General features: G+C 43.1%; 1 protein-coding gene across 1 annotated transcript; it reads right to left on the bottom strand.

Moving 5' to 3' along the window:
• Positions 1-847: 847 nt before the first annotated feature.
• Positions 848-20,467, bottom strand: lurap1 (leucine rich adaptor protein 1). Its single transcript, XM_041935426.1, has 2 exons — positions 19,836-20,467; positions 848-6,815 (listed from the first exon to the last, which is right to left on the bottom strand). Exons 1-2 carry the CDS (start codon positions 20,046-20,048, stop codon positions 5,913-5,915), a joined length of 1,116 nt encoding a protein of 371 aa, XP_041791360.1. The 5' UTR covers positions 20,049-20,467; the 3' UTR covers positions 848-5,912.
• Positions 20,468-21,181: the final 714 nt, after the last annotated feature.

Here is a 21,181-nt window from a genome sequence, read left to right as displayed (position 1 = left end):
TTCGACATTTGGGGAAATAAATGAAGCTGCAGTCAGCTGGTTAGCTTAGCTTAGCACAAATATTAGAAACAGGGGAAACCGGCTGCTGGCTGTATATTTAACAAAAAGACACGGGAGCGCTATCAATCTTCTGATCAAACTCTCTGCATGAAAGTGAATTTGTCTCAAAATGTTGAACTACTACAGTGACGCTGTCCACTGGGAAGGGTTTCTCATTCATGTGATGGTGGAGCCGACTGCCATCCAAAATCAAACACCCCCAGAACGAAAACGTCACATGAACATACGGCTGATTTGATTTCTTTTTCCCACGTCTATTTCAAGGAGCAGAAATAAGTGTATAAACTTCTGGCTAAAGCTAAACTCTACATATACATATAAAGTATTTGAGTATATATACTTTATATGTCAAATCCGTTCTATCCAACTCAGTCGAAGAAAGACTGTGATGCTCTCTGTTTCCATCCAGCAGTAATACTACACTGTCTGCATGGAGGTTGTTTTGGGAAATGACCATTGAGTGCTTTGAGTGCTAATGGACCTGCATTGATAAACCTTTGTGGGATGGCTGGGCCAAGTATTGATTAGAAATCTACACAGGGTCACTGAAAGCACTCCGAGTAGTTTACATTAAGAGGTCAGGAGAGTAAAACAGCTGCTGATTGAAGAGGAGCTCGGGAGGTTTTGGGTTTCTTTGGACTTTCTTCTTTGCTTTTTCTCCCACTCCCCCATTTGATGAGGGGAATAAAAACACAAGCAAAAAAAAAACATTTAAAATATCTTTAATCATTGGATAAGCTTGTATAATTTACATACTGCATAATACAATTCTCCACATTAATGAACGTAATCAGTTATTTCTTGAACATTTCCACTTTACAAAGAAAAAATAACATTTTTCTGTGGCCACATTGCATAACAAAACAATAAAAATGCATCGTACCACGGACATAAAAACGACTCCACTCACTCAGGCGAGATATTGATTCGACTGATCCAGTGAACTGCAGTCGGTCTCTGTGGCTTTTAGCATTCAGTCCTCTAAGCTTTGTGTTGTTGAGTTCTGGACCCGGTTCAGAGCCCAGTGTGCGCTCAGTGGGGTTTATTTCATTCGCCTCCATTTCTTTGAGCAGTTTGGGATGTGAACAAAACACACAAAGTATAAAATAAGTATAAATAAGCTTCAAGGAAAGGAAATGCTTAATGGCTCTCTTTGAGTAGCTGTAAGGTACTGAGAGACCCCTCGTCAGTCCAGGGATAAATTGTGCTCATGTGTGTTTGTGTATGTACGAGAGGAAGGAAGAAAACAGCAGGACACCGGGAGTGGAGGCTTCCTGTTAGCTGCATGCTGTGTGCTACGCTGCTCAGCCCTCAGTTTAGCCTTCTGTTCTGCCTCCAGGGAGACAAAACCGTCCGTTCGCCTTCTCCAAAATGGCCAAAACTTGCAGGCAAAGGGGTTCTGACAGCCTTTCAGGTGGCTCACAGAGAGGGTGGCTGAGCTGTATACTAACGCAGAACAGAGCAGTGTGTGAAGAAAAGACGGTGTCAGCAATGACTATACGTACAGTGAGTTACTGTATGTGGTTGTGCTGCAATGAAAATGAAAAACTTAAAATGCTGAATTCCTGATACAACAGACAGAGTAACCATTTTATTTATCATCTGAATGGCTGCCTCTTTATTTTTAAACATGGGTGCTGTTCATCTCTCCCTTTAAAATCTCTTTTCTAAATTAGAGTATGTAAAAGTCTGTTTTGAGCCCAAAATCATCTCTTTGTCATGTATAGAAGAATCAAACTTCTTGATTCCCAACTTTTGCTGTTGTTAATGTTAACAATTAAACATAAGCAAATTAGAAGAAAAGAATTAACCATTAATAGAATCATTAGTTTAACCTTTTTTAAAGCGTGCCTTATTTGGAAGAGGTACCTGAAAATGTAATCAGGATTCATTACAAAACAGCCTGTAAAGGTGTTGAACATCATTTTAGTGGTTCTTTTTCTGACTCTGTTCAAACGCATCACCAGCTGTCTTATCATCCCTCTCATCTCACCCCTCATCATTCAAACAGTAGTGCTATGCAGCCGCTGGCATTAGAGTCAACGCTGTTTTATGCAGCCACTAGAGCTGAAGCCTGCTCCGTCTAATTGTCAGGGCAACCGCGTGGATATCCACTCGTCTATGTAATCACGCTGTTTGTCTTGCGCCCAGAATAGCTGGAGGCTGCCTGGCACCTGCAGCCAAAGCAAACACATCGCGCGCCGGGCATCCGATAGATCCTGGACATCATAAAAGGACAGAAACAGAAGGATTTTAGCGTTGCGTTTGCTTCCATATGCAAACAAATCTGGAAAGTGAGAAGAGGCTTTCAGCTAAAGGTATTTTCCACAAGTGTGCCAGTCAGTGACACTTCCATTCTTATCCATGCACACAGCAGTTATTATCCCTCTTTCAAAAACAATCAAGCCACAAGCGATTTCCCCTGGCACTGTCAGCACCCATTAAATGTCTGCCAGTGAATGGTTTAAAACAATGTTCAGACTCCAGTTTTAAACTGAATTTTCCCACTGAAAACACATTACAACATCATGGGCTACAGTATAGCTTCAGAAAGACACACTATAGCTTCATGTAATATCTTTTACAGGTTTGTTCCCTGCACTAAAATGTATTTTTTCCCCATATGGCTCAGCTCATTTGGAAAAAAAACCCACAAACTAGCCGAGCAGACAGTTTCTTTGGCATGCAGTATTGTTTTACAGCCAACACATATGTTAAAAAGGGAAGGAGGTTTAAAATGACTTCATGACTATAGGGCTGGATATCACACCATGAGTAAAATATATATCCAGTGATGGATGGATTCTTTTTGTGTTCAGAAAGATTTAGGGGGAAAGAGAAACAGGGGGACACGTTTTCCAACTCGTCCAAGAGCTCAAGGTCCAGTTTGAGCAGAGTTTTCCTTTCCTGTCTCCAGGACTGGCCTACGGTCCCTGTTTCTGTGGTGCCGGCTTTATGGTGCTGTCTCCAGCGAGAGGGCATTGTGTGCGCATGATGTGTGTGTTGGCACGGATTTTACATTTCCATCGAACCAGTGTGGTGGTGGTGGAAAGCAGGATGAAAAGAAAGGCAGGAGGAGGAGAGAGGAAGCACTTCAGTGGCTCAAACAAATGGAGATGCTGAGTTTAACACCCCATTCCAGCTGAATATAAAGACAGAATGTGAACAGATCGAAGATGGTCTGGCTGGAGCCGATACTGTATCAGTGCAAGCAGCAGTCCATAAGTTAACTCCTCACATGTAGCGAAAGAGTGACTGTTCACTAAAACCCTCTCCTGAACTCAAGGCCTGTCAGGCTCTGGAGCAGTAAGTGTAAAAATGCAAGGCTGGATTAAACAGCATGTTCATCCATTCATCCGATCGTTAGCATGTCCGACTAACTATCTTAAGAGGCAGCCTAGTTACTTCCAAGGCAAAGAGGCAGCATATCATCAGGCTAGAGATTGTGGGGCCATTAAAAGACCTGTTCACACCTGGAACCTCCACTGTTTGCCTCCCTCTAGCCTGACCTCTGTCTGAAATCAGGGGCCCATTCATTAAAACATTAGTATGAATTTCAAGTTGTGAATCTGCCACATTAAATGCATATAGGCTGTGTCCTGTGTGAGAACACAGTGGGTTTGGGACTTAGCGAACGGTCAATTGGGTTGTTCAAAATAATTGTAAAAAATATCTTTGTTGCAATGCGTGAAATGTAGGAAAAACCAAGACTTTTAGGATGCAAAGGGACAGGACTGGGTGTTGAAACGTGTCCATACAGAGTCGTGAAAACCTCATATAGTCTATCACCGCGAGCGCTGAAAAGTTTCCAACAATTCCCAGCACTAAGAGGACACTGCAGAATTTCAGCCCTGCGACGATTCGAGGGAAGTGCATGATTATACCGCACGCTGACTCCAGTGTCATCTTTTGCAGAAGGCTGTAAAGGGTAGATGAGAGGGAAAGCCAAGCCCTTTGCAAGGAGCTTTTCTGCGACAAGGTGTACTATAGCATACGCAGATACCGATTATGTAACACGCTCCCCTCTGTTTATCACAAGCGTTGCACTCTCCCGGCAGCATTAACTTGACTAACTGCGGTCTGGGGGGAGATGTAGTAACGCTGTGATGAATGAGTTGAAAACCTTTGGGACTCATCTATTCTTATCCGAACGTTTGACAGGCCAGCTGTGCTCAGGCAGCCAATCGACATCTGTCTCTCTCTCTCTCTCACACACACACACACACACACACACACACACATACATTCTCTCCCTGTCAGTAGTCTTGGAAACTCCTGAAGAACAGACAATAATATTAGATTTCATTTGCTGAGAAGAGGCCGCTTACGTAAGCCAGCAGAAAGGCTTCAAGAAATATTGCTTTTCTTCTCTGATTGTGTTATGTCTTCCACGCATTTCTCACAATTTAACCAATAAAGCTCTCAGCACAGGGCATGCAACATCCACGCAGCCAACATAACACACTTACCAGTCAACACTCACATGGTGAGAGCACACAGACTGTTTGTCTAGCCATTTGTACACGCAAGCAGAGGCCAAGAAGAGGCAAAAATAACAGAAAAATAATCAGTCAGAAAGCTCAGATTATCATAACAACAGTGCACTCATCTCTGGAGGGAACGCACAGGCATATGTCGTTAAGGTTTACACCGATCAGGCACAACATCTGCTTTGAAAAAACGTCCACAGGTTACCATAAGAGTTCAGAAGAAAAGAGGAAAATTCACCCATACACAGTATTTGCCTACAACCAGTCACGACTAGTACCTGATGCACAGAGTAGCTGTATTGTGATTCAGAGAATATACAATATTGCAGACGCTTGGTTAAGCACTGACGGTATTAGCTCCACAAAGACACAAATGCTAACAGTGGGTGCATTACTTCTCAATGGGGGAAAGGTTTGCTAACCTCGTTGCTCTGACTTCTATTTTCATATCCTCTACTTTTTGTTCAGGCAAGCTACGAGTTCAGGGAGAAAGACTTTATCAAAAGGTGTTTTATATTTTATGTTTTATGTCTTTACTGTGTCTCTACTTTATCAAGTAATACTGTCTACAGCCATTAAGTGTTGGGGTGTGTCGTCTAAGTCGAAGGGTTTATACAATAAATTTAATTTGTGGGTCGATAGGGGAAAAATTTGGTCTTCTACTAACTTAACCGCACTACAACAGCTTCTATCGGCACTGTTAGTGGAGCTTAAGGTGGAGATGATTGTGGAGGGTCCACCACAGGATGGATGAAGTAATTAAGAGCAATATTCGTTAAGGGGGGGGGGCAAAAATAGTTTTTGTGCCCCTAGGTTTTAACTATACATTCAGTGTAAGTAGAGGAGTTGTATTTTATGGGAATACTTTTTCTGGAATAAAATTACAATTAAAATCTTCTAATTACACCGGTTGGTGTACAATGTCAGGCAATCTGAAATCACGTTTCAGCTCTCCGGCAGATCATCTCACTGTGCTTTAGAAAAGTAAAGAGAAAAAAATCAGGGAATGCCAAGAAAGACCCTGAGAAAAAGTATGACACAGGATTTTAAAACTGATTTTCCTAAGTTTGTTTGAGGCAGCCCGGTTTGGCTAAATATGGTCATAATCCTGTAATGTGCATCCACCGTACTGTACTGACATCAGTGTTTTATAGAAAGTTAGTGCAGTCACAGGAGGGAACAACAGGACAAGAAAGAGTCACTCTTTGTCTTTCAAAGCCAGTGTCATTCAACGAGCGGAGCCTCACTATGTGCATTTCACAAACAGCAGTTTGCTCTTCTTCTGTCCTTCGCCGATCTGGTCTTCCTTGATACAGAGGGAGCGTTCAATAGTGGCTTTAGTCCCCTCTGTTATTATCCTCCTTACAAAAACGTCACATCTTCTTGCGACTGCACCCAGCGCCAGTGCGCGTCGTACTCCAGATGCATTTTGCCGTTCATTTTGCAAGTATCCAAGTCGATCTTTCCGTTCTTGTAAGGTTTGAGCTTGGGGCTCTGGCTGGTTCCCAGTTTGTCGTTGAGGCTGGGGCGGGTCGGGCTGCCTGTTTGCATGGCAGGTTTGTCCAGGACGCCATTAGCCTTCACAGCTTGTGTCTGGGTGTTAGTCTTAGAAATGGGGCTTCCTTTCCCCATCTCTGCTGCCTTGGTCCAGACCGGAACGTCTTGCTTGGGGCCCTCAGACTTGGCTTGAGGAGAGCTGACAGGTATAGCTGGTGTCCCTGTTCCACTCCCAGTAATCCCAGTGCCAGTGATAGCACTGGCAACCCCGGTACCTGGTCCACCTTTCACTTCCATCCCATTCCCAATCCCAGTTCCATTTTCCTTTGCCCCAGCCCGAATCCCGCTTCCAGCCCCGCTACCAGACCTCACCCCTACCCCAGCTGCTGTTCCAGCTGCTGTGACCGTGGCCCTGGGGCCTCCCCCTATCCGGCCCCCAGCAGCACCCTCTGAGACCTGCAGCGTGGTGGAGCAGATGACCGACTCCGAGCTGGAGGGGCAGTACTCATCCATGTCGTCCGCCAAGGTGTCCAGGTAGCTGCCGATGGAGATGTTGTCCAGCTTGTCGTTGGGGTCCTGCAGGCTGCTCCAGGAGCCTCTCCAGGAGGTGTCGGGGCCCTCGCCCAGGCTGTACTGGCTACTGGTTAGGCTGCTGCAGCGGCTCGTCAGTGTGCTGCGCTCCTCCAGCAGCCATTTCACTGCCTCGATGCCTTCGTGGACCGCCAGCAACTGCTGCAAGATCTTCACGTCCACCGAGCGCAAGTGAGCCTGCGGACAAACAGAAAAGGAGATATGGATGAAATCACAAAGAGAAAAAAAAGTTTCATGTTGAGGTTTGTGGTTATTTTCATTGTATTCGTGTTTTGACAGTCTGCAGTTTGTAATAGGAAAAAAATGTTATATGAGGACCAGGCAAGATGTGAACCTGGGTAACCTCCAGGACTCTGCAGATATTTATTTTAAGCATTCAGGTTTGGCTCCACAGACAAGTGCAAACACCATTATAATGCTATTAAACCTTCGCAGATTACCATAATTGGAAATAAAGTATAACACAAGCTGGCAGTTCAAGCATACGCTGCAACCACTGTGGAAACAAATAAGGTAACAGTCGAGGGGGAAACGCTTAGAGATGGAAATAAAGGAAAACAGAGAGAGGGACAAACTGGTGAAAGAGAGAACGGAAGGTTTAGAGAAGCGTACCGAAAGTGGTGGATTAAGCTGTTTTAAAGTGTTAACAGGGAAATATGGCCAAAACTAACTCTGCAGGAGAAACTGCTGAGAAAGAGAAATTTGATACAGTGGAAAGTATGACACATCTGAAAATAAAATCGGGACACAAAATCTTTAAAAATACGTATAAATGCCCGATAAATGCAGCAAACTTCCACAACATTTAGTCATAAAGTCATCTGGTATAGTGTATAAAATAACGATTAATCAGAAATAACAGTCGCTGGTGTCTTGTTATGTGACGTGTCTGTGTGTGTGGGAGGTTGAAAAAGCTAAACGATGAATAAGAGGAATAAGGCGGCTGTGGTCATGGAAAATTCCTCCCCAGAATACATTAACAGAGGTCTGCGGTGAAGCGCAGGGCCAAGAGGTGATGTATGGCATCGACAATCAAAGCTCGGCCCTCTCTGCAGATAACCAGCCTCTCAAAGACATATTGTATTGTAAAATGAATAGTTAATAATAATATATCATGTTTGTGCCTTCTGGCTCACAAAATTATGGCTCATTTCAGACCGGTTTCATACACAAATACACTTATACACAGATTTGTTGTACATTTTTATATAATATTTTGTTACACAAACTGTTGATTGTTGATAAACCATTAATAAAGTATTCAGATCCTTTAAGTACAATTATCAATACCACACTGCAACATGTACTTAGAGCAGTAAATGGAGAAAAGAGAGTGAGTGTATATACTGACCGTTTGGTCTTAATGTGCAATGTAACAAGCAACTATAGCTGTCAGTACAATGTTTGCCTCTTAAATATAAGTATAAACTATAAAGTGGCATGGAATAGAAATACTACAGTAAAATAGTACACAAAATTTCCCCTTAAATACAGCAGTTGAGTAGATTTACTTTCATTCACATCACATTCCACCACCAAGTTTTACTAAATTTGCTTATATAAAATACAGCGTCATGATAGCAATCACTTCCTGACAAAATACACACTGTAGTTACACAAACTATATTGTACATTATAAAGCATAACTCTATATCAATCTTATATGTTATGTAAAAGCAGTTTTACAGCAAATAAATGGTCAAAAACTGCACATGCAGCAGTTTTTAAAGCGTGTCATAGAAGTGTAGGGACCTTAACACCTTTGCCCTCTGACCATCTGGTGTCTAATATATTAAGACAGATATACATATATCTTATTTCCTATACTGGGTCCTTTTGACCCTTCAGGTTATGTCAATAAAACAGTGGAGAGGAACATATTGATTCTTTCAACCTTGCTCCAGCATAATGTTAGCATGGATGTGTTTAAGATGGAGAGATTCTTGCAAGGAGAACACTGAATGTGCAGACAATAATCATACATCAGTTCTGTCACAGGTGGTGGCTGACCTTCGGTCAAACCATTGGGGACAGTGAAGAGCGCTAACTGCAGGGTCAAACTACTTTCTCCTCATATTCTCGTTATCAGGTCCACATACTGTCAAGATGAGTGATTCAAGTTACAACTGTAAAGTCACATGATGAAATCTGTTGCACAAAATTGAGCCTTTTTTATCTAATGTTTTGCTTTCATGTGAAATATTGGATGCTTTCACCGCTTCAGGTCTCTAAAAGTCATTTAAATAATACAATCAGAGAAGGAAAAATCCCCAGTTAGTTGCTCACTGCTCACAATTTATGTCTACATTCAACCTTTGATGAAGGGTCACCAGGAGCCCAAAGCCACACTGGCTGGGAACCATCAGTTTACATAATACAGCATCCTCATGTTCTAATGGATGTGCTGGGTCCTGTTACTTGCGGCCCGGTATTTTATTCCTCGGTTGTCGTCACAGCTGATTGCAATATGAGCCTACATCTTTAGCTCAAACACAGTCTGACTGCCTTGAAGGATTTGAATTGGTTGTTTATGTGACATGCGAGGACTGACATTAAATCTCTGGAGGCTTTCTCAAACCCAAACCACAACCACAAGATGCCTAACCCCGACCCTCGCCCAAAACGTAGCCAAGGCATGACTTCAATTTTAACCAAAAGTCTTAATGCAGATATACGTAGATGGTTCAGCCTCTGGGGACAAACCTTTTGTCCTCAAAAGGAGGAAGAGTCCCCACAAGGCTGGAAACTCACTTTTTCAGACTACACCTCGACACATCAGTAAGTCGCTTTTGACAAAAGCATCTGCCAAATGAATGTAATGTAACTACATGACGCACACACATCATCTAAGACGCAAAAACAGCTGGAACAGCTGAGATAAGGAGGATAACTGGAGCTTCTCCAGTAGAGCTTGTTTACAGTAAAGTAGCAGCATTTACTGTGTGATCTGCTGATGTCAAAGCCACACTGTGCTAGGGCCGAGACGGTTCCTGTGTTCCCGTTGAACCAGTCTGGTGGTCACAGTCCAGTGCTCGCAGAGTACACGGTGTGTGCAGATCGATGCACGTAAACCGGAACCATAGTTCACCAGAGCGAGTCCAGCTCGGAAACTTTTAGCCGTACGCTGAGTTTCACCGGCAGATGCAGATCCAACAAAATGAGATTAAGGACAAAGAAGTACAGAGATTGAGATAAAAGGGAGGCATAAAACAGAAGATGTCTCTATTTGCCTGTTCATCCTATCCATCCACCTCTACTGTACATTAAAACTCACATAAGAGCACAGATAGATGCAGGGAGGAGTCGCCTGACACTTAAGAGCAACAACCACAGCTTTCTCTGTGGGAGTGTGTGTGTGTGTGTGTGTGTGTGTGTGTGTGTGTGCATGTGGGGCTGTAAATCTGCTGATGTTCTGGGGCACAGGCAGACATTCGGGGTGGGGTTCAGGTTTGAGGTTTTCAGCTGGCTGAGACTCAGTGCCTAATGAGGGCGGCAGTAAAAGCAGCTCCACGTCTGTCAGCGCCGAGGTGGCACAATACTGACGTAGCTGAGCGCTCCACCAGCCCGTCCCACTGAGCTCGGCCCGTCTGACAATACACATCCACCGCGTGCGAGGACGCTCACACACTCCATGTTTCAGCTGTTCAGCAAAAAGCAGTCGATCCAAAACTATCAGTATCCACAGTGACACGCAGATAGTGTCACTGTGGAATAGTAGTCCTTAAAATAGAAGAGAGCAGGGTGCACTCTGACTGTACAGTAATATTCAGCATGCTGTACATCAGTTAACGTGTACGTCAAAGGAAATAATAATGAAACATTTCCTGGTTGCAGCATGTCAGTTGTGAGAATTTGCTGCTGTTTTTGTCTTCTGTGATAGTAAATTGAACATCTTTGGGTATCTGAGTGTCATCTCTGGCTTTAAGAGATCATGATCAGCAGCTTCCACACATTTTCTAAACCAACCAACCAACAGACTATTGTTGTCTTAGATTATTAAAGATTATAAAATGCAGCCCTAAATATAGATTTGTTTTGCTCAAAAATACATAGCATCCTAGCATATAGAAAGTGCATATAGTTAATCATACTGTAAAACAGTTTCCAAGAAGGAACAATTTCAGTCAATAAATGGAAAATAAATCACATTAAATTAAATAACAAGAGGAAAACAAGCAGAAATGTGGGCCAGATTGGTACTTTTCACTCTAAGATGCATAGTGTTGCTTGTGGTTTAACTAACAGCGACACTTACTCTTATTAAAATCAGTTTGTTATCTAGAAATCAACACTGTAAAAGACGACCTCGCTTTGTGTCAGTAAAAAAACATATGTGAATGTTTCCTTTATGCAAATTGTGCTTCATAGTTTTCTGCCGTAGAGTAAAAAATGGCCACATGTCCATCCTCGTGCCAACAGTGGAATCCGTTTGCAGGCCAACTGTGTCGTACATTCTGTGTTGTGCTGCTGTCCCTGAAGGAAATCCTCCATCATTTCATTATTTCCAGATTATAGCCTCTAATTATACGATGAAGTTAAACATACTCATTACAGGGAGGAGATGAAAAAGGGGTCAAAAGGCAGTCATAATGTGAGCAGGGAGTGGACATCTAGGACGGAGCAGCCTTGAGAACTGAAACACCATTTATCATCTATCATCGGTCCAGATTTCAGTTCTCCTACTCAGGCATGAGGCCAAGCAGCATCTGGCTGAGCCATAGGATTCTGGAAAGCTCCTCCTCCTGCCTTTTAGAGCTGCTACATAACGGTGTGTGTGCATGTGTGTGTGTGCACGCACTGCAAACAATATTCCGCATCATCACTCTTTATAAACATGCTGACTGAGTGAGATTTCACCGGTGCACGATTTCTTTTAAATCAAATGACATTTTCACTTTAATAGCAGCCTTTTTCATGACATCTATTTCTACAAGTGAAACAATGCAGATAATTCTATTATCGATGTTTTTGACATTCATTTTGATGTAAATACGATTAGACAAGTCATTCATTTGAATATATTGTATGTTTAAGTCAAGGTAATTAGCCTATTAATCAAATAACTGATCAACTGAATGGTAATCAATGACCACTGGATGACCAGAGAAGTCATTTACCAAGCTAAGCTAAAAAAATAGCTGCATCATCTTGTGCAATGCGAGGATTTGTCTGCTTCTTTAACTTTTAAAGTGTCTCTTTGTTTTTGAAGGCAATTTTGCCATCATTCTTGCTATTGCACAGACTAAACAATCAATTGCTTTGATCCAAAAATCAAAGTGCCTCAGTGTGACACGGCTGTGCTTCAGGAAAAGCCTTCAGCCCTGAATCCAAGCACCAACAGGAGAAGATGACTGACGGTAACACTTCAGGATCTCCTCAGCGTGAGGGAATTTAACTGAAGGTGTGCTTCTATCCCTGATTAGGACTGACCCATTTCTGCCTCTTTGAAAGCCGAAGGAACCAGTGAGACCCTGAACGTGCCGTGACTCCCAAGCACGCCACAACTACTCTCAACAGCTTCACACTGTACAGTGAGAACTGATCATTGGCAAGTCTACTATAATGGATATTTTGTTGGACTTCCTGTCAGATATAAGTTTTCTTTGGACACTTTCTTCAACATTTTTCCATCAACATGTGGATTTTGTGGTGGATCAAATTGTGGTGCAGTGTTCTGGATCACACGTTTGAACCATGGCCCTGGGTTTCATGCGGGCAGCTGGAGCTACGATAGAAAGTCTTCAAAACTTGATTGTTACTTCAAAATATCGTCATTTCTCTGCAGACCAACAGCCAGGAGGTGTCACAAGCATGCTCCGTCATGTTTCACTGTTCAAATGTGCAGCAAGTGATAAAATGCAATTACAAAGAACACATTGCCTAACACTAACTCCATATCTTAAAGGATTGGCATGTTACAATTTAGGTCTTATTTTTGTGGCTTTGACCATTTGACCATTCCAATCTGTGATAACAATATCTTTGGCTTGTTTACAACTACTCTTGGCTGACAGCTCGTGTTTCCTGCCCCATCTGTCTTTGTGGTAGAAATGAACACATCCATTATTTTGGTGAGTGCACTGTTATCGTAACCAAAACTGACCATGGAAATAAAACCCAGCTTGCGATAAAACAGATTTTATCCTTTAAGATAACATTATAGAGAACTTTCCAGAACAAATATGCAAAATTGGGCAGCAAGGTGCTGCAGAGTCTGATCAGATCCCCCTCTTATATGGGGGAAAGTGTTAGAACGCATTTCGATAACGTATGCGCAGCTGAAGCAAGCTGCCTGACGCAGACTCTCCCATGTGGCAGAAACAGCCTCCCAATGTCACACAGCTAACCAGCAGACTGCTGAATCACTGCCGGCAGGGACGTCACTAACACACACTGGTTCTCTCACACACCAGCAAAATAAACAGCCGTCTCTATCTGCACACACGCTCTCTCTCTCGTGTCCCCTGGCGTCACTGTCTGTCGTTTCACCTTCGCTATGGAACTCAGGCCCTCTGCAGACATAAGGCGACCCTGCAGAGTCGCTCCAGTCTCAGCAGACAGCCTCTCGGCAAGCCTGCGAGCGCTCCATCTGTCTGTGTCCACCTCTACAATCTCCACTCATCCTTGTCTCATGTTTGTGTTTCTGTCTTAGCCTGATCAAAGCATTGTTCCACCTGTTTTTTTTTTTATTCCCTCATCTTTGTCCCTGCCTTTTGTTCTGTTTCTCCTCTTCAGTCTACCCAGCAGATGCGTATTAGACAGCAGACATGCAGGATTTTTATTGCACAGTACAAGCCGGACTGAGTGAAAATAAATGTTTCACATGATCAAAATACCGTCTGGAAAATATGCTACTGCGTTTTTGCCCTGATTTTACAAACAAATAAAATCGGCACTCGTTTTCCACTTCACTTCTTCGGCGTTTCAACACACGTTTTGCATCACAGCTATCAGAGTGTTTTAGAAAGTCTCATCAACTGGTATTGACCATTTCACTCTCTTTGGCCACCGATTCTAATGAAGAAAACAAATGTAACATGAGATGCAGAAGGAATGTTAAATGGGTTTTTCTTTTTTTCCTGTGGTGTAATTGAGGTATCCTGATACTCCAGTTGCCATGAAATCATGAAGTCCTTTCAGTTCATCCATTATCTATGTCTGCTGATCCCAGCTGAGGCGAGAGGCAGGCTACACCCTGGACACGGGGCTGACACATAGAGACAAACAGCCATTCACACTCACGTTCACACCTACAGGCAATTGAGAGTCACCAGCTAGCCTCGCCTGCATGTCCACGGAAGGTGAGAGGAAGCCGGAGCAGCTGGAGGACATGTGGAGACATGGGGAGGACATGCAAACTCCACACCGAGAGCTGAGAGCCTCGCTGCCGACGAGACGAGGGGAGATGAAACGTAGTAAACAGACAAGCCTGTCTCTGAGAAATGTTGTGTTGCTGTTGTCAAAGAATCTTAATGGCAGCTGGATTACATTCTTTATCATGTTTCCTTAAATATCTGCTTGTAGCAACTACGGCGTTACTAAACGCTTCTGTGGTTGATTTGTACGCCCACCTTCTTCCACCCCCGCCTTCCTTTACTTCTCAAACCTGCCAGGACAATCCAGCAGCAATTAGGTTTCCTTTAAAACATATTTGGGAAAACAAATTAGTACATAAACATAATTTCTCAGAGACAAGGCTGAAAACAAAATGACGTGGATAAATAAAGGAGCTCAAGCCACTTGGCATTGATTTAATTAGACAAAATCCTCTGCTGGCTGTCTTTGAGGAGACAGAGCCAGTAGCCGGACAGAGAGAGAGAGACAGATTTTGATTCCCCACAGCTCAGATCTGCACTCGAAGCTGAGTCTGCGCTGTCATTCATCTGCCCAGAGGTGGACGACAGAGATAGAGAGCGACAGGGAAAAACTCCAGAGAGAAAAAGCACAGGCAAAAACCCAGCATTCACCCTGTGTGTCTCCTCTGATAGCTGAAATATAGGCGCTGATCATGTAGAAAATACACAAAACAGTGTTTTAGTGTGCGTGTGGCTGTGTGTGTGTGTGGCTGGCTGCCAGGCTTGTGAGGTTTTAAAGGAGTGTCTCTGCATCCAGTGCGTCTGTTTAGATCAGTGGTGAGCGTGTCTTCCATTAGACAGCTGGAGACAACAGACAGAAGCTTTAAAACTGCTCCCACAGAGACGAACAGCGGCAGTGAAATCATTAATAACATTTATCTGCTCTCAGCTCGCAGGGCAGTGCAACGTTCTCTACCATACTGAGACATAGGCGCTGAGAGAGTGTGTGTCTGCGCAGTCTACAGGGCAAATGTTAGCAGCTATCACACCAAAAGCCTTTTCATCACTGAAGCACACTTCGTGTACGTGTCAGTCAGCTTTTTCGATCTCCTCCTTCCTATTTCTCTGACATGTTATTCGCAGTTTTCATATCATGCATACATTCTGGACAGCTGGTCAAACAAAACAAGCAATTTGAAGACGTCCCACTGGGAAATTGTGATGAGCATTTTTCACCACTGACTGACATTTTACAGACTAAACGATGAATTGAAACCTGATTACTTGAAAATCAGTCTGGTAAGCTGTGGCAATTATAACACTGCGTGGCAGGCCATCTTTTTTACTTAGCAAACCGCCCATCATCGTTCCACGTGGTTTTTAAAGTGGACTTTTCTTGTAAACAAACAAAGTTCATGTTTCCATTCGGTGTTTTTTGCAAAGCTGTTTTCTTTTAAAACATTTTAAAACCTGCATTGTTTACACTCTGTCGTCTTCTTCCCCGCCTTTTGCCTGCGCATTGCTACATTTCTTGGCATTACCAACACCAACAGTTGGTCAGTGAAATAGCACGAAACCATAGGCAAGAATGTGTCGCATCACCACACGCACAAACAAAACTGCACAACGCCCAGCAAACGTTTGCCCCACAGCACTGCTGGTGGTCAAAAACTCAACGTAAGAACTTTTGCATAAGCCAGACACGCAAAGAGAAAGACGTGATACAACAACTGCTTCGTTTACCAAAAAACCTCAGACGGAGTCTCACTTTGTCACTCGGCCTGATGATGAACGTGTTAAAGGCGGTGTTTGTTCCACTGGAACATACACTGTGAGGAGCATTAGAAATGCAGGATGACATCCTGTTTCCCCTGACACCTAACGAGAAGCAGAGCGCTGTTTCATGACTGGTGAGGACCCAGTGACAACATGGCCCACACACACACACACACACACACACACACACATCTTGATCTTACAGTAGACAGATGCCGCAGCCCACCATCACCATGCTGTGCGGTTACTGATACAGCAAGTAACAGATGACTATGGAACACAAGAGCAACACTCACAAAAACGCAAATACACGGAACAAGTGAGAAGTAAGTCACAGAGTAGCTGATATTAGCCATCTACATACTGTGTGTGTGCATGTGTGTTTGGAGCTTATGAGCTTTATCAGTATGACAGACAGTGCTCAGCGTTAGAAAACAGCGAGAAAACACACATGCAAGGATTAAGCACGAGTGTGTGCTCATGTAAGCTTTTCCATTTAGCATTACTCTGCAGACACTCTGCACAGGCAGTGCTGCTCGTCTTACTAAGCAGATTTCTGATGAAAGTGCAATGCTGAGATGAGATGTCTTCTTCTGCACTCCCATTACACTACACCACTCTGATAGATGAATGAAACACACACACACACACACACACACACACACACACACACACAGAGGGGCAGCCCAGCTCTGTGCTGGAAGTTTCCCTCCCCTCCAGTTAGGAGGTAGCTGTTTATCACGTCTCTCTCAGTCCTCCCTCTCTTGCAGCATCCCTGATTAATGGCTCCAACTGTTACCAAGTCAGTCCGACTCTCTGCTCTCAGGAGATTTATAGAAAAACTCTGGATGTTTTTTGAATCCAAACTGGATGCTCTGATTAACTGTACACTCGGGCTAAAATCAGTGTCTGGAGGTCACAACAGTTAATTTCTCTATAACGTTCCCATTTTGATAGCCTAATAATTCATATCAGTCTCTAGGAAATGAATGGGCTAATGGAAAGCTTGGGGACTTAGTATCAGCCTGTTGTACTTCCATATATTTCTTCTTCTCATCTGGTATTTCATTTACGTGGCCATTACATTTACATACTGGAGCAGCATGCCATCATGCTGGCTGCAGTGGCGATTAGGCAGTTTTGATGTTCTACCACCACATCAGCTGAAGTGAAGTGATGCTGATGAAGGGCGGAGAGCTCATCATTGAAGAACGGATTTATTTGGGGCCTTGAATGTGGTGGAAGCACTCATAATGCACATTTCTTCCATCTTCAGTTTGTTCATAAAAGACCTAAGTGGAAATGCTCACTGTGGTGCCTACTTTTAATTCTTTTTAATTCTTCTACTTCTTCAAAAATAAAGAATAAAAAGATAAAAAAAGGTGTGTGTAACCATCTGCCTCTCACATCTCTATCATCACAGTCATATAGGTGGGAAACACAAATACTGGAGTCATCTTATCACATCCTCCTGAATATGTAGATTCGCCGATTCACATGGTTAACCCAAAATGTCAATGTAAAACATGATAGAATGGAAATTGTAGCGTTTGATAGGCTGACAGATTTATTTCTTATGCTTTGATGTATCATCATATCATTTCACAATATGACATATGATGCGTACATCTTGTGCCCAGGATGTGACATGCAGTATACAGTATATTACTGCCCACGCCGGTTTGGTGCACACTCATTTTAATATGTAACCTCGACTAAACAGAACCTGATTACACACATAAGCACCATCTAAATGCAAGACACTGGCAACCATCAAGAGGACCTAATAGCATTTATAGGCTCACAAAAGTAGAGCTGATAGTGTTCCTTCAGGAAGTGTTCAGTTACAGTGGGAAGAGCACTATTTCCTCTTTAGGACTCTCCAGCGTGCTAAAGTGCTGCCAGCACTGTGAGCTCCTGTGCTACAACCCTGCAGTGAAATACATGTGTATTCCTAAAATGTGACCAAACTGATAATGTGTTTTGGATCAACTCTCTCAGACGGCCGCTCGGTTTGTTTGGGAGTTTGGCGGCGGCGCATTTTCTCTGTGACACCACCACAGGAATGTATGACATATACATGATCACAGCAGGGGAAAAAAAAACAACTGCAGAGAGGTGCATTATTATTGCTTCAGACCTCCACTGTTTGGAGGCGGTGAGGTCCGTGTAAACGAGGAGACGGAGAGATATTTGTTTAATGGAACAAATCGACCGCTGCTCGACGGGAAATAATCTGCTGTCAAAACAAAGAACAGACTTGGCCGGACCAAAGAAAACATTGGATTTTGCAGTTTGTAAACTTCTGCATGTGATAATCATTTAATTTGTGAAAAAAACAAAAGCAATCCTAAAATGTTCACAGGGATGATGCACCAGTACACCTCACCCAGAATGTATAGAAATATAATGTGGTGCCAAAAGTGATAACATCTACAAATGTGTAGGTTGAATGGTGTAAGTACAACACTGACTGCCTGACGATAGGCGGACAATGAATTCATCACATTGGCACAGGCCTTTGGTGGTCAACTCATTCCCTAGCAACCACATCTATCTGCAGCTGTTGGCATGGTGAAGAGCAGCTTGAATTAGCAACTGAGGATGACGAGTCTTCACGTTTTTTTTTTATCACTCGAGACAATTCGAACTCCAAATATCAACGACACATTTCATGCAGCAACATCTATTTCTTGCAAACTCAAAGTGAAATGGAGATCCTTTATATCGTCAAACAGTGATTCTCTGTGTGCAGCACAGACAGTAACTCCTTAGCAGATTTTTAGGTACCTTCATTTATGACTGGATTAGACTATTATAAAGTCTTTATGATATTGCCTTATTGGACTGGAACTGTGGCATGTGAATGGGAGAAAATGCATATTTTTGGACTCGGCCTCCGCTGGTTGCCTGGCAACTTCACGGTGGTGACAAAACTCCAGGAAGTCACTACTACCGGCCAAGAAATAGTCTGACACATAACGTCTCAATAAAACCATGACTTGCAGTTTTTGCACTTCTGTTCTTGTACAGATTAAACAAACAGGATATATCGAGACTGATCACCTTTGGAGAGAGCCAGGCTTGCTGTTCTCAGAATTTATGCTAAGCTAAGATAATCAGCTTCCGGCTTTAACTACATATTTACCGTACAGACACGAGAGTGGTATGGATCTTCTCATCTAGCTCTCAGCAAGCAGATTTCCTGCAATGTAAAGCTTTTCCTTTAAAGAATAAAGTACCAAAGAATGCCATAAGTTTACTATTCAGTCCCACTGGGAGCCAAATGAGAATGCAGCAATAGTGGTGCCACAGATCAGCTGGTACGCTGACAAACTTTAATTCACGTCATTATTCCATTTATTCATCTAGAATCTGTGCCATCTTATCTTTTGCTTTATTAATTGTCTCATTAACATTAATCAACACATAATAGAGCAAATTTGTCGAGTAAGAAAATACTAAAACATAAAAACCCAGTGTCTTTGTGAGATTACTGGAAGCCTAAGGACTGGTATAGGTGCGTCTCAATATTGGGCAGTCCTGATGGTTAATGCAATGGCAATGTCACAGGAAGCAGAGAAACCCTTGAAATGTTTGTACCATTACTGCACTAAGGAAGCTTTTATAATGACCCAGGCTTACAATATTGGCTGATATTAGTGTGTATTATTAAAAAAAACATCCAAATATTTTGTTTTTGTTACGTGTTTATGTGAAAATCTCTGTCAGAGAGGAAGAGAGGCTGGAGCATAAACACTTGCTCTCCATCAGCAGCAGATGTTCAGTCATTATTTCAGCTTTTATGTTTGAGAGCTTAGGCACCGGGCTCTATTAATGATTATTATGAAATGGCTTGCAGTTGTATCAAAAACATATGGTGGACATTTAACCACTCGCCCTAGAATTATTATGTGCTGGTTTTAATGTTTCATTATTATTTTAATCTATACTTTCAGGAGTTGTGCAGCTATGTGACAGTGCAGAGCTACATGCATAGTTTTCAACCATATAACAGTGTCCAGTCCATCAATGTGATGTCTTCAGTTCAGCCTGTGCCACCACGCGAGCGCGCGCACGCACGCACGCACACACACACACACACAGTCGACTAAAGCACTCTCACCATTTCCATCTTCAATTTCCTAATCTTTTCATCCAGACTCTTCTTCCCCGTCTCCTTGATGGTGTCGTGCGCGGTGCTCAGCTTGGAGTCTCCACGCAGAGAGGACGCCTCGTCCCGCATCCACCTGAGCAAACCCTCGGGGGTCTTCCGGCCAATCTTCACCTCTATGTCTTTCAGATCTGGGATGGTCTCGCTGGCAGCGCTTTCGTCCATCGTGCTCGCGTGTTTAAAGCGAAAAGATGCGCAGGACAGAGACTACGTCCTTTGCCTCTGTTGGAAATTGTTGCCTGTCACGCCGCGAGAGTCACTTCCTAAAGGATTGCATGGCATCCTACAGGACCCCGGCTGAGACACCACCACTCTGACAGCATCAAGAAACAACAGCGTGTGCCTATTCCAGCAGCATGACGCTCGGGGGAATTAGTATTTCAGCTGTTCTATCATCTGCTGTCAAATTAATGAAGCCCGTATTTCTAAACAAACTGAAAGCAGAATAAAAAGAGATCTTCTCATTATCCCCCGTGGCTTGTCGGCTGGTTCCTCCACTGCCTGATGTCCAGAGGCCGGTCTCTGATCGCTGGAGACCGCTGGAGGCTGATGTGTCTGGTCGCAGAGCTCTAAACTGGGCTACATTGCGCAGATTCCACCTGCATGATGACAGCGACCAGCAGCCGCAGAGAGGGAGACTCCGACCTGTCAATACCCCGCAGTGACATCACACAGCTTCCGGTGTGAACTTCAAAATAAAACCCGCGGACAGGAACACGCCCGAGATGAGAACGGCATACCAAGATAAAAGAACAAAATCTCTCCCATGTCAGCTGAGTAGTGAAACGTTTTGTAAAAGTGCAAAAACAGCGACGTTAAAACGCTCAATTACGAGTAAAAGTTCTGCATTTAGAAAGTAAAAGTACAGAATATTATCAGCAAAATGTACTTAAGGTTTCAGATGGAAAAGTAGTTGTGAGGAAAAATGGCCCCTGCCAGTGTTGCAATATATTACATTGCTACATTGTTAACAATGATAAATGAATTTATGAGTCACATATTAATGTTGTAGCAGGTCAAGGTGGAGCATGTTTTGACTTGTTTATTTACTTCCAGGGGAACGGAGCACGCTGATTGATTTGCAGCCTTTAATTGTGTAAGCAGACGAATGTTTCAACACTGCTGTGTCTTCATCAGGATTTTGACTCTGATTAGCTGAAGAAACAGTGGTGTTGAAACATTAGTTGTGTTGAAAGGTGTCTACTGTGTCTTCATAAGAGACAAAATTGTTAATGAGCCTGATGAAGACACAGTGTCGAAACATAGTTTTCGTGTACACACACACATGCACACGTGTT

Source organism: Chelmon rostratus, chromosome 4, assembly GCF_017976325.1.
Source record: "Chelmon rostratus isolate fCheRos1 chromosome 4, fCheRos1.pri, whole genome shotgun sequence".
In the NCBI taxonomy this organism is placed as follows: domain Eukaryota; kingdom Metazoa; phylum Chordata; class Actinopteri; order Chaetodontiformes; family Chaetodontidae; genus Chelmon; species Chelmon rostratus.
This window is presented reverse-complemented; position numbering and strand designations above follow the sequence as displayed.

What these genes read in the sequence shown, in the direction of transcription:
- lurap1 (XM_041935426.1), bottom strand. Translation starts at nt 20,048, where the DNA reads ATGGACGAAAGCGCTGCCAGCGAGACCATCCCAGATCTGAAAGACATA. An exon ending in GGAAATTGAAGATGGAAATG is followed by an intron (nt 6,816 to 19,835) that starts GTGAGAGTGCTT and finishes GTTTGTCCGCAG; the next exon opens with GCTCACTTGCGCTCGGTGGA.